At 35.7% G+C, this 14616-nt stretch overlaps 1 protein-coding gene across 1 annotated transcript in view; it reads right to left on the bottom strand.

Moving 5' to 3' along the window:
* The window catches only part of DHX15 (DEAH-box helicase 15), a 51339-nt gene that overhangs the window by 16894 nt on the left and 19829 nt on the right, over window positions 1-14616 (bottom strand). The window contains exons 4-6 of the mRNA XM_007168444.3: window positions 10043-10202; window positions 8287-8505; window positions 4029-4196 (exon numbers count right to left, since the gene is read on the bottom strand). Coding sequence (XP_007168506.1) covers window positions 4029-4196; window positions 8287-8505; window positions 10043-10202 — 547 coding nt within the window. The remainder of the gene's footprint in view (window positions 1-4028; window positions 4197-8286; window positions 8506-10042; window positions 10203-14616) is intronic.

The following is a 14616-nucleotide window of genomic DNA, read 5'->3' as shown; positions in this document are numbered from 1 at the left end:
ACAAGTGACTTACTGATGAGTAAACTTTCATGCATGTACAAAACTACTGTAGCTTTAACTTAAAGTCAAATATTTGAACAAATGTCAAGCATGATCAAAACAGGTAAAAGCCTCCACCCTCACATAAATTTATGAATTGCGGTCTCATCCTTTCTTTAAAAAAAATATATTTATTTTTGGCTGTGTTGGGTCTTCGTTGCCACGCACGGGCTTTCTCTAGTTGCGGCAAGTGGGGGCTACTCTCGTTGCGGTGCGCAGGCTTCTCATGGTGGTGGCTTCTCTTGTTGCGGAGCATGGGCTCTAGGCACGCGGGCTTCAGTAGTTGTGGCTCTCGGGCTCTAGAGCGCAGGCTCAGTAGTTGTGGCTCGCGGGCTCTAGAGCGCAGACTCAGTAATTGTGGCGCACGGGCTTAGTTGCTCCGCGGCACGTGGGATCTTCCCGGAACAGGGCTCGAACCTGTGTCCCCTGCATTGGCAGGAGGATTCTTAACCACTGTGCCACCAGGGAAGCCGTCAACCTTTCCTGCTTAAAAACTTGAAAGTTTACCATTGGTGCTATGTTACAAGTCCACATAAAAAGAACTCAGTAACTATTTGTAAAAGGAATACTAGTTAAGTACCCAGTGCCCATAAAAGATTACGTTTAATATAGCTTACATTTTAAAACTTTAGTACTAAAAAGCTGTTTTGTTAGTTTTACCACAATCCTATTAGGAACCCTATTTTGCATAAATTAATACAGTGAGTAAGATAACAAATAAGGTACTACCTTACAAAATGTGCTCGAATATAAAGTAATTTAACAAAAACATGAATCAAATAGTATTTTGTTTCACACTGGAAGCAGACTGTAAACCCCTAAATGTTCCTATGTAATTTTATTTATTTATTTACTTACTTATTTTTGTGCTTTGTCACAGTTACTTTTTTTTTTAAATTGAAGTATGGTTAATTTACAACATTGTGTTACTTTCTGCTGTACAGTTTACATATACATATATCCACTCTTTTTAAGATTCTTTTCCCATATAGGTCATTACAGAGTATTGAGTTCCCTGTGCTATACAGTAGGTCCTTATTAGTTACCTATTTTATATATAATAGTGTGTATATGTCAATCCCAATGCCCAATTTATCCCTCCCTGTAATTTTAAATGAATTGTGAGTATCAGTCAGTGACAGCACTCTTGAATGAAAGTCCCATTCTAGTAACTGGCACAGTTAGGTTTAATTAATGAATTCATGACAAAAGAATCAAGCCTTGGCCTCTAGTTCTTTATTTTATAATATAAATAGGATATTACCAAAGTTGGAGCATTTAAAAAAGAGAACAGGAAAATAGTAACTGAATACCAGTTCTTACTGTTCTGGTATCCACCCACATTCCCTCATGTAACCTGTGTGCATCTTAATTCTTACCCTTCTTCTTTTCAATCCCACCAATCCTTTCTTCTATTCTAACTGAACCTGCCAAGCCCTGGGTCTGATGGTCACTTGCTCATCTCACCTGCCAGTCACTGCTTGGCCTTAGTGCATTTCAACAGTCTCAGGTTTTCAGCTGGCACTCCCACCTTCCCTGACCAGCTTCAAAATACATGATTTGTTGAGTGAATCCTCCTCTATAAACTTCTATAAAGATTGGTCACTTTCCCTTAAACATGCTGGGCTTCAATGTGTCTTTCCTCATAAAGAATAATGCACCAATTGCCAAGGGAAGTCCTCCCTCCCCTGGGATCATCCAGGGAGGCCATGACAGCGCTCTTCTCAACCTCTAAGATGAAGCTGACTCACGCCAGGAGATAACATGATTTCCCAACAAGAGATCCTATAGCTTTAGCTGAATGAAACATCATTAGTAGATGATGAAATAGCATTGTGGCCCTTAATTTTGATTCTGAATTAAAAGCCTGAGATGGGATCCCATGGTGAGCCCAAGCCCTGGGAACTCCAACGGCCTCCCCTCAACATCTGTGGCCATCACACATATATCCAACTGCTGCTGAATCACTCTTTTCAGAAAGACAAAATTCTCCTAAATATCCTAGGATTTACAAGAACATGAAAAACAATAGTTTTAAAAAACCAAACAACTAATTCTATTCCATGGGCTTAGGTTGTAGAGTCTACAAAATGTACCATGTACTGGACTGACACCAGACTGAACCTAAATTTCCAATATACTAGTATTAACAGAGCAAAGAAGAGCTCAGATATGAAGTAAGTTTTAGTAAGTGAGGGCCCGATAGTTCTCAAAGTAACTCAAAATGGAATGAAGAGAACTACATGAAAAGACAAACATCGCAAATCTTGCTGTAAGCCAATTTTACTCAAAGATAAATAAAAACACCATTTTAAAATTAAAACAAATGCAGATACACAAAGTGTACATGATTTCAAGAAAAAATTAAATCACCTGCCTGGAGGATGTACTAACTCCTCTTTACTATAGAAAATGTTTACGAAACAGCTACTTTTATATACATCCATTGACAAAGAGTGAACTTAAAAACTCCACAGAGAATGAGTACTTTTCAGTCAACAAATCAACTTCAAAATTATATACTAAAGTTATCACTTAAAACTGTCCCCCAAAGTTCTGAATGCACATAAACAGAAAATATTTTAAAACATATTCTAGAGACAGCACTACGACAAAAATAATTGCAATGTTGAACATAATGAAGCTATGATCAGACTATTTTTTTAAAAGTCATATTCACTACTCTTGTTGATCTATGAAAAACTCAAAACCTAATTTTTTTCCCTATCAATCTCCTGTTAATTTATATACCACTACGCTGGTGTTGCCTATCTTTTCAGTAAGTTCTTTCCATTTGAAAAATGTATCTGGTTCATTTAACTTTTACACAGCCATGTAAAGAGATAATTAACCATGATACATTTAAGTATCTTTATAATTTGTAATTTTCCAACAATCATCAAAAATGTTGGGAAAAAAGATCGAAAAAATACAGCAAAAAAAATTGTGAATCTGTTAGGCTAGAATACAGACATAAGAAAGCAATAAATTCCAAATCTGACTGATAAGCAAGTCATAAGTGAGTAATATTTCCAAGACTTTTCTACATGAATAAACTCAAGAAATGTATAACAGTTGCCACGAGGGCCTAGACTGTTCTAGATATGTTAGTACCCTGTATACAATAAGCTTAATCCCTGACAATCATCTCCCCAAGGTGATGATGGTAATCAACTATACCCACTTTAAAATATGCAAACTTTAAAACCAGATTAAGAATTGTACCAAAATTCACATGCAGCTTATTATATAGCCTAATAAATGGCAGGGCTTTTTAGAAGACAAGTTGACTCTAGTGGTTTTCCAACCTTTTCAAACAATGCAATCTTACTTTCAAAGGATCTACCAGAATCTCCGTATCTTAAAAAATAAAAGCATAGCTGCCTGTATCAAACTCAGATCTCCTTCCTATACATGCCCCCCACACACACAAAGCACCCAGAAACAAGGCTGGAATACCCCTGGCTCCCTTCCTGTGCCAGGCAGATATCCACACCAAAAGGATCCACTGTTCCTGCCCTCAAGAAATCCAAATATTTACGCAGTGTGATTAGTGTTGCTGTTATTAGAGATCTGTGCAGTCAACATTTCATACCTACAGACATGACATTTGGTTAGGTCTTGACAAAAATTCTAGGCAGAAGCCAGGGCACCGAAGAAAAAAGTACTTAGTTTTTGCCAAGTGATTTAATGGGGAGGAAGACATTTGGCTGTCTTCCTCACCCCAATCAACCTTCCATTTGCTAAGGAGGAACTTCTGGGGAGAGAGGGAAGCAGTATCTGCTCTTACTCTAAGGTCAAAAGATATGCAAAACTCTACTCACATACATTTCTTTCTATTTACTTTGGAAATACAGGTAACTTTGTAGCATACAATTCAGATCACAATCACCCATAACTTACTCCTTTATAATTCAATATAGTTTGATATCTCACAGACAAATCTTTCGGCATTAATGCAATGTTTATAGAAAACATTTCAATGCTACCTTTCTTCCAATTGCTCCGTTCTGCTTTTTTGGAGGCGGAGGCTCAAAAATGCGTTGCTGCTGCTGAGGTGGGAGTGTAGAGTACAGTGGAATGATTTTAATGTCACCAACTTCAGGGCCCAAATCATCAACCTCACGCTTTATTCTCTTACAGGCTTCATCAATTTCCTACAAAAGTTTGAATTTGAAAATAAAATGAGTACACACTGAAACATTGTAAGTATTTATCATAATCCTAGTTCTATGCAGCTTATTTTCATTTTAGTAATCAAAATTAATATAGAAAATTTCACTGGGATTTCCAAAAATAATCCAAGAAACGGATTTAAACACAAAATTGCCTTATTGGCATTCCACACCCTTTTTTCTTAGACTCGATATCCTAATTAATTCTCAACAAACTGTACTAAAATTGAAATTTCTCACCCAGGAATATGTAACTGCACTCATAACCTTTTCAATCTTCACAATCTAAAAGAAATTGATGTGCTAGATATTTTAAACAAGCCAATTAGGCTTTAATGTCACGTATCACTAATGCAATTATATGGAAGATTTGCTTCATTGTGCTTAATGAGAACACACACCTCTACAGTATCAACATAGATATTTAAGAACTAGGTTAACCCAAATATCTTAGAGCCTCTTCAAAAATTTCCCTACTACAGAAAACGATTCCAATACATTTGCATTCAAACCCAGTTTTAAAGAGAGGACACACAATGAATACTGAGTGTGTGAGCGACAGGTAGATGGGAGGCTCTAGGGGATGACAAAGGGACTTGAAAATGGGAAGGGAGCCAATTTTAAATTTTACAGAAGCTTTAATTTAGTTAAACTCAGAAGTATGCTAAATGATTTGGCAGTTTGTCCAATAATCTCAACCAGAAGTTACCCTTATTGACAAATTATCTTTTATTCAAAAGACAGAATGATTTTTAAAATTTATCAGATTAATTTATTGTATATTATAATCAAGCTAGAATAATTTTCCTTGAAATGATTGTAAATCAAAGTGCAACTCTGTTTCCATGTTAAAGAATACAAAGATTTTGGATACTTAAGAACAACAAAAAAAAGGTTTTTTTTCTCAATTTCAAACATACCAGTTTTCTTGAATAACAGATAAGGTCTTGAAAATTGTGACACAGAAAATTACTACTAAGTATTTGATGTAATAGTTTCCTTTGAGATCTAAAGTTTCCAAACGAAAATGAAAGTTTGCTATTCACTGAAAAAAATATAACAAATGAAACAAATATTTTTACCAAAAAAACTGCTTTCAAGTGCTGTACCTAGATTAGAATGCCCCCTGCTGGTATACAAATACAAAATTAGACCTCTTCCCCCACCCCCGCAAAAAAAAGGGAATATAAATCCAAAACTAGATTTTATATATTGCATATCCTATAGGAAAACTGACACCAGTATTTTCAATTTTGTTAATTCTATAATATATTCGACTGGAAAATAAATGGTCAGAAGCCACCAAATCCCAGATTTTATATAGAAAATTAAAAGTGCCCCAAATCATGCATTTGCAGACTCCAGAAATTTTAACGAGATTATTTTGCTTGGAAGTACTGGAAGTATTTGCTAAGCATGTATGGAGCTAAAACAAAATCACTATTGCACGGGATATAAAGACTACTCTAAAGAGCAGAGGGGAAAAAAAATGTCACACCATTTATGTTTTTATACAAAGTTCTAAACACTATGCTTTTAAACTCGGCAACAAAATTTTCCCTAAATTTAACCAAACTTCCAGAGTCAACACTGTCAGTTCTGAAGACCACAAAGCTTATTAACATTCATCAGCACAATGCAACCTTCTGCTTAGTCATGAATTGAGAACTGAGACAAAAGTTTAAGAGTTTCTGAATTCAGGAAAGACGTTCAGCTCCAAAAGCATCAATATGTATGTTAGTAAATTAATTTAGACCCTCCTAATTTAAAGAATCTCAACTCCTGCATGTGGAAAAGACTCAGTGAAATTAAAAAGAATGTACTGCTTAAAGAATGAAGGTTTCAACATCTTTAAGTATCTACTTATAAACAATTGATATTTCAATTATAATCATTCTTATCTAATTCAGTAGCACAACTCCTCTAAGGATTTCTTCTAGGAACACTTGATTTAATGGGTTAACAAAAAAAATAATACACATTCTAGAATTCACATGTTTTCCAACCTTTCACCAATTAAAACTGGTCTCTCCCCTCCCAAATTAACTCAAGGGACTATAGAAACACAACTGTTTACGTGGTCAAAATGGTTAACATGGTCATTTTTAAATATCAAGATAGCTAAATTTTATGGATGCTATTCAAATTTATGGAGATAGGAGTACTGAATTCCCAGAATCTACCATTTAACTGACCAAGTAAAAATAACAGGTTCACAGACATGAGGAATAGTAGTTTTGCTACCTTCTCCTTAAAGGTCTTTACATTCTTCAAGACTTCATTAGTCTAAAGGAAACTTAAAAATCCAACAGGACACATGTAAACCTAGTTCAATTACAGTAATACTTTATTGAAAGATACACACATTTGAAAACCTTGGGGCTTATTCCCTTCCTTTCCCCAGCTGTGGGGTAGCTGCCAAAATATCAACCACAGAAATTTAACTCATAGAAAAGCATCTCAGGTCATCGCCATAAGGCCATCGGATATTTCTGACAGAATTCTAATATGCTTGTCTAACTGAACATAATGACTATTTTGAATAGCCGTTAAAAAAACATGCTATGCACTTTGGAAGAAGTGAGAAACTATAGAGACCATACACAAAAGAACAAAATGAATACAACAGCCTCAACATTGCATTATAGGATAAACACTGTTTACATGCTATCTAAAAAGCATTTAGTACTCTTGCTAACAAAATATATATAAAAATTCTTCCATTCAAAATGCATACAAAGGAAGACTAATACGTACAGAGATCTATCTGTAAAACTGAATTTGCAACCCACCTTTTTTCCCAAAAGAACAAGTATGATTCTCTACTGCGAATGATTTTGCACCCCCAGGGGACATTTGGCAATGTCTACAGACTGGGGGAGTGTAACTGCATCTAATGCGTAAAGGCCAGAGACACTAAGAAACATCCTACAACGCAGGGGGTACCCACAGCAAAGAATTAATCAGCCTACAACATAAATAGTGCTATGGTCGAAAAACCCTGCTCTACAGAAAAGAAACTATGGCCAATGGGACAGAAATAATAAATCATATGGACAATAATGAAAAAATACAAGGATAAAAAGATTACTCAACATTTATAGCTCTTAATGCAACAGCATTTGATCAAATATTATATATCAAGCATCCCTGCAGACTGAACGCAAATAAGATAGTTCACATTCTAGTGAAGGTGAATGAACAGCACAGACACAGAACATTTCCAGATATGAAGAAAGCTGTAATGGAATAGCACTGCTCTAGAACCTTGCTAGGAATAGAATCTCAGGCCCTACCTGACCTACTGAATCAGAATCTACAAGTTTTCTAAGTGATCAGCACATATATTAGTTTGAGAAGCAAGTTCTAGAAAATTCACAAAGCCTACTGTAGCAAATGACAAGCTTTAAACCTCTAGAAAAAGGCTTTCTAAAACTATTTTATCCAGATAGCTTTCATTGAGCTTATTTAACCATCAAGAATTTTTCAGCACACCTGTAAACATCCTGTTGGAAATGAGTTTAGAAAATGCTGCATCTGAGATTAAAATTCCTATCTAAAAAATGACGTAAATTCTAACTAAGGAACTTCAGTGATTCCTTCCAATCCTCAGTAAATACATGCAAGAAGACAAAAACAAAACACACGTGTTTTGACGGTAGATGGGCACTTGAGTTACCTGAGTTCACTTACAAACTAAATTACTGACTATAATAACCAGATTTCACATTACCTGTGATTCAAATTCATGCCTCAGCAAAACTGCAAATTAACACAACACTACTCACCACCCAGGTCTCTCCAAAGTTGAGACTACAATTGCTAAATCTTGAAATTCTAAAAGCATTTAATATTCTTAGGGTAATTAACTAGAACACAAAGACTAATGGTATAAAAGGGTATTCCTAGAGTACACAGATAAAAGGAGTTAAATACTTCATATATATATACAATCAGGTTGAAGAAAAACTTTAAATACTGGGATAAGAAATATATGGTTAATATATGCCAAGTTCTTAAAGTTGTTGCCTAATAGAAACAATATAAATAATGAAGCAAATAATGACAATACCTCTTGACCAGTTAAGAAAAGTAGAAGATCTCCCTCCTCCTCTTCACACATATGAATCTGGATCACGGTTCGAATTGCTGCTTCAAGATAATCTCTCTCTGGTTCGGGAGTATAAAAGATCTCAACAGGATGTGTACGCCCAGGAATAGTTAAGAGAGGACAGTTATCAAAGTAAATCTGGAATTTTCCTGCATCTAGAGTAGCGCTCATAACTATAACCTGAAAAGAAAACAGTAAATTAAGTGAAGCTGTCTTCAAAGATCCTTACGTGGTTTTAAAGTAAAAAACAGAAGAGTAATATTTACTGCTCCAAATATGTCAATATGCCTGAATAAACTGTGATTAAGAAAATCAAATACAGAAAAGCTGTGCTATAGTAAGCTATTTACATTTTTTAAAAGTAGGAATAAACCTGGCATCCAATAAATAACCTAGAATACATGTTCACAAAGCAACACCTTAAAAACCAAAGTTTATAAAATTATGTGATATGTAAAAGGGATTGGTAAAAGACAACATAAATATGTAGTATGACTGCAGCTATGTTATTAAAACAAAACATGACAACCTTGCACATAGGGGAAAACAGGAACAAAGCGCAAAAACAAAACAAAATATTTCTCCATTCTTCCAAACCATCTTTATTAAGCATATGTTCTTCAGAAAATTTTCTAAAACAGAGGCTTTCTATACTGCTGTAAAGCCACAGTGAAGAAAGGTTGTTCAGGTGCAGGGCTGCATGATCGTGTAGTCACCCTCCTTTTATTTAAATTATGACGTTATATGATCCATTAAAAACGTACTTAAATAGAAGGCTCCCCCCTTAAACATTCCACTACAGAGTTCTTAATTTCTACTTTGAGTTCCTACCTAAAAATTTCAGTTGCTCATAAGGTTTAATCAGTAATGACAGTACTCATATAGTTATTCAAATATATTCTTTAAAAGCATAAATTTAATATTTATAAGCCAAATCACACTCAATATCAATTTTTCTTAAGACCCAGAATCTTTCTGCCTAGTATACAAACCCTCTGTAACACATACACTAACACACGATACTAAGTTCCAATGAATGGTACACACATACACACACACACAATGCAAAAGGGGAACTTCATAAACTTTGGGAGACAAAAATGTCAGCATATTCAGTCAGTTTTAAGCCCTTATCAACACAGTAACACTGGCCAGGGTCTAAGTGGTATAATGGACAGAAAAACAAACACACACACACAAGACCCTAGGTTAAGGGAAGGCATTTCTAAGGAGTGGTTTATTCTGGGTATAGTTATTCCACTCTCCAGCATTACGAGTTAGAATGAGCGTGTCTGTGTTGGGACAAGGACAAAGATTTGATCCTTAATGAAGGCGTTCTCTGTACTTAATAAAGTCAGGGTGAGCAGAAGGCTTAAAAACACCACGCCATTAGATCATTTTAAACAAAACAAAACAAAAAACTGGGTGGGTTAGAAACTGAAAAGATTTGGCTTAAAAATACATTACTAAAAATACATTACCAAAAAGATTTGGCTTAAAAATGCATTACCAAAAATACATACTTAAAGTCCTAAAAGACACAGCAAGGTAAATTAGAAAGAAAGGATAAACCACTACAGGTACTCTCATTGGTTGCTTCTTTTACAGGTGATTATTTTTTGTAGTCGATTAGAGTGATCATCATGTGCTCCCTGTTTTTTACATATACATACATATATAGGTATTTTTTAAGAACCAAACAAATAAATTAATTCACCTTTAAATCTGATCTCTGTCTAACAACCTCCTTCAGAACACCCATGAGAATATCTGTAGCCAATGTCCTTTCATGAGCCTCATCAAGAATTATTACACCATAACGCTCCAAGAGAGGATCATTCATAGCTTCACGAAGTAACATCCCATCAGTCATATACCTATATTGACAAAGAACATGTTAGTTAAGGTTCATTTAGGGCATTTTAAAACTAAACTTCATGACATAAATATGAAATGCAAAGACATTAGATAAGTCAAAATTAAACCCTTGTTCAAACCAAATGTGCTATTGTTTCATAATCAATTGCAAAATTAAGCTTCCAGAAAAACTTTTCAGTGAATATATCAAAGTTATACATTATCAAATCTATCAAGTGAGCCTGTTATACTGCAATGCATTGAGAAAACAAGGTAAATCTGAAGATGGAATATAACAAACACATGGTTTCACACAAATGCCAAAGCAAAATTAGTCACTTAAATAAATTTCTTAAAAACAAAATAAAATTTAAAACAAATATTCAACCTGCAAATAAAACTAAGAAACCATTTTAAGTTGCTTTATCACATTACAGCACTAAAATGTTGTATTTCTTTAAAATCTTAATAACTCCCCACTTAAGCTAACAGGTTCAAAAGGACTAAGAGAGCACGAGTCTACCATCTTTCTTTCCCCAGCCCCATCCAATTCAATAAAATGATGGTAAAGAATCATAAAAAGGAATATATTCATGGAATGAGTAGCAGCATTAGCACTATGGAAATGCTGATAAATACATATGGAAGAGAAAAGGCAAATGGCATTAGCTGTATCAATGAAGCAAAGAGAGGAAAACTAGGCTCAGGGATGGCTCAAGAGAAGACAGCTAATGTGTAATACAGGCACTCAGAAGAAGGGTAGTTTGCAGAACGGCTGTATGGGTCAGCCATCTCCTGTCCATTCCATTCTGGCTGCTACTGTCACTAACACGAAACGCTATCCTACATTTGGCACCTGGACAAATTGCAAATGCTGAAGTCACAGGTCATTCAGTTAAAATACAAATCCATGGTTTTATTTACAGAATTAAAAGCAGTATAAAAATCTGATGTCATCATTTATGACTTCACTATTCTGGCTCTATTTTTGACAAATTAGTCTAATCTAATCTTCCACGGACCAACTTGACATTTTTAGCTAAGGCCATCTGTTGGAGCACCAAGTTCAGCAAAATGACAGTATACAACCCACATGAAGCCTTCTCTTTATTTTACCTGAACTTAACTGTAAATTAAGACTTTTGGCAAAGAAATCCATCTTTACTCTTTATGTGTTATGTTTCTTTCTTCTTTGGTCCTATTTTAAAAAGGAAGCTACCACATTCCTGGCATCGACACAGCATTACCTGCAAGATTATTTTATATTAAGACCATGAAGCAAAAACAGAGCCAATTAAACTATGACTCAATGCCTTAACCACAGTGCACCACGGTGCATGAATCAGCTACACTATCCTCTAGATGCTCTGAAATATCTTTGATCTCTCTGAGGACATGTGGTGCTTTCTCCTGCCTTCAGATGTTATTACTGACATGAGCTGGGCAGTCCTTTTGCACATTATCTCAGTAGCAAAACATTAATACAGTTTCATCTACTTGTGGATAATTTCCTTAGATTCAACAAAGCTCTTGTCTGGTGCTTTGCAAGGCAAAAAACCCAAACTGGTCACTCTTTGAACAGCAAACATCTGCTTAAATACTATCAAATTTACACTCTACTGCTCAGTTTGCAAGCCAACTCATTTCAACATGGAATCCTAGTGTAGTATTTTGAAGATACTTTAATTAACAAATGAACTCAACATATGTAGTTACAGCAATACATATTACTTATTTGAAGTGACAACTTGTACAGCTAGATCAAGTTCAAGCATTGACAACCACCTAACTTCCACCTGTTTATAAGACCCTCATAGACTGTAAAATGCATTCTAATTTCACATATTAAAATTGTGATTAAAAAGTCACTAAAGTATCAAACTTTCACTTGAAAACTCCTTAAAAAAAAAAAACAAACCACCCTTTTATTTTGATCTTTTCTCATATTCCTCAAACTTCAGACCACCAAAACACTATGGAGGCATCCAAAAGGAGAGCTAACCCAAATACTCATTCTTTCATATTTTTCTGAGAAGAGGGGAAAGGTTACAAATGGCAGTTTATAAATATTATAAATTAAATTAATGGAACTATTATTTGTCCTCTTTTATTAACAACTTGTATTACCTATTACCAAGTTTAATGGTCAGCTAAACCCTGAACCCTCTGACTTCCAGATTCTACCGACTCCTAATAGTTCACTATTGATTACATCATCACCCAGTGATCCAATTCTATGAGATGTTACAGTTAATTATCTTCTGCATCACGAGCTAATATGGGAAGCTTGCTGTTTGTACAACAGAGAGAGCTTCAGAAAAAAAGACGTTTTTGAAGTTGGAAAATCTCTATCTAAAAGATACAATCAAATTTGCTGCTTTCCCAGTGAAGAAAACTGAGTACTAGCAGTTAACTTTTCCAGGGTCTCAAAACCAGTTAAATAGCTTACTAAGACTAGGTATCAGTGTACTGATTCCCAATCCCAGGCCCCTCCTACACTAACACACTCTCCTCAAAGTCCCAGATAAATAAATAAAAAAGCTACCTGGTGATTTGCTGTACTGCTAGATGTATGAAACCCTTTGCTAAAGAAAACAAAGTAACCTGAAACAGAGCACAAAAAAAGGAGAATCAGGTAGGTCCTATTAAAACCCTAACCATTTTCTTTTAGTTAGGTCAAGTTTTACTACCTTTCATAGTAATGATAAAATACTTAGCCCAGACTAAGGGGTGAGCCATAAAAATAGGGGGTCACAATAATAAATTGTAATTACATTATTTTGAAGTTTCAGTAATGGACTAGTAAACAGAAATTGCACCGGACAGCCAAACTCTACATTTTACTGGAGTACTACAGTACTACATTTTACTGGAGTACTACATTTTACTGATACCCTATTCTTCACAGTGTTTTTTTAACTGTCTTAGGACAAAGATTAGCTTAAAAAGTCATCAGCATCACCTGGGAACTGGTTAGAAATACAGAACTGGCCTCACCCCAAACCTACTTAATCAAAAATTCTGAAGGTGAGGCATAGCAATCTGTGTTCTAACAAGCTTTCCTATGATTTTGATGCTTGCTAACTTGTGGAAAGCACCAGTCTAAACTAATCAAGTTAAACAAGAGGCAGGGTATTCCCTGGTGGTCCAGTGGTTAGGACTCCAAGCTTCCAATGCAGGGGGCCCAGGTTCAATCCCCGGCTGGGAACTAAGATACCGCAAGCCACGTGGCATGGCCAAAAAAAAAAAAAAGTCTTTGGCGCTATTAAAATAAAACTTAAAAAAAAAAAAAAAAAAAAAGAGGCAGATTAAGCAAAGTAGATGGTTAAGGTGGCAAAAACATCCTTGGAGCAAGTCAGAAACAGTCCCTATTTCCAACCAGGACTGTCTACATAATAAAACAAACCAAAAAACCCAGTGTACTAAGGACTATCAATTTAGCTTAAGTATTTTTTGCAATCAATGGGCACAGGCAGACAGCACGGTACAAGCCAACCGCTAACTCTGATCCCAACCAATGTCACAAATTCTGATATAAACAAAAGCACTTTAAAACATTATGTACTGCAAACGTGTTATTTGTTTATAGTTTTCTTTACATATATTTATAATTTTTGAAACATCTCAAGTAGTCTGATTCAAAGAAAAGTCATAAAGGGGAAAAAAGATCCACAGAAAGGTGGCAAATGCTTTGCAAAATGAACACCAGAAATTTAAAAAGTTTTTAATAATAAACTATGTATTATTCATAACTTTAATGAATGTCAACAAGTAATGCTCACGTTATGAGTGATGAAAAACTGACTAGGGCTTCCCTGGTGGCGCAGTGGTTCAGAGTGCCTGCCAATGAGGGGACACGGGTTCGAGCCCTGGTCCGGGAGGATCCCACATGCTGTGGAGCAACTAAGCCCGTGCGCCACAACTACTGAAGCCCACGTGCCCTAGAGCCCGTGCTCCACAACAAGCCACTGCAATGAGAAGCCCGCGCGACGCAACAAAGAGTAGCCCCAACTCACCGCAACCAGAGAAAGCCCGCGTGCAGGAATGAAGAAAAAAACCTGACTGTATGGGTAAGCAATCCTCGGTAACAGTGTTCTCTGGCGGGGGTGGTGGGGGAGGGGGGTGGGTAATAAAAGACTCCCTGCCTCAGCGCCAACCCCCCCCAATTCCAGACTGATCAAAGATGTTTAAGACAAAAACATACTAGAATACAGAATACACGGAGGATTATTTAAAACAACCTTGGCCAGGGTGTGATGTAAAATCCAACATTAAAAAGTGGTTAAACACTTGTATAAAATTCATGTTCCTGCATGGCATGAAATGTCATAAACAAGGCAAGGAAACAAATGGCAAACTAGGCAAAAACTGCAACTCATATCCAGAACGCCAACTGCTAAAAGCTCATACAAATCAGTTAAGAAAAAGGCCGAC

The sequence above is a fragment of the Balaenoptera acutorostrata genome, chromosome 5 (genome assembly GCF_949987535.1).
Source record: "Balaenoptera acutorostrata chromosome 5, mBalAcu1.1, whole genome shotgun sequence".
Classification (NCBI taxonomy): Eukaryota; Metazoa; Chordata; class Mammalia; order Artiodactyla; family Balaenopteridae; genus Balaenoptera; species Balaenoptera acutorostrata.
The sequence above is the reverse complement of the archived record's forward strand: the minus strand, read 5'-3'. Positions and strand labels throughout refer to the sequence as shown.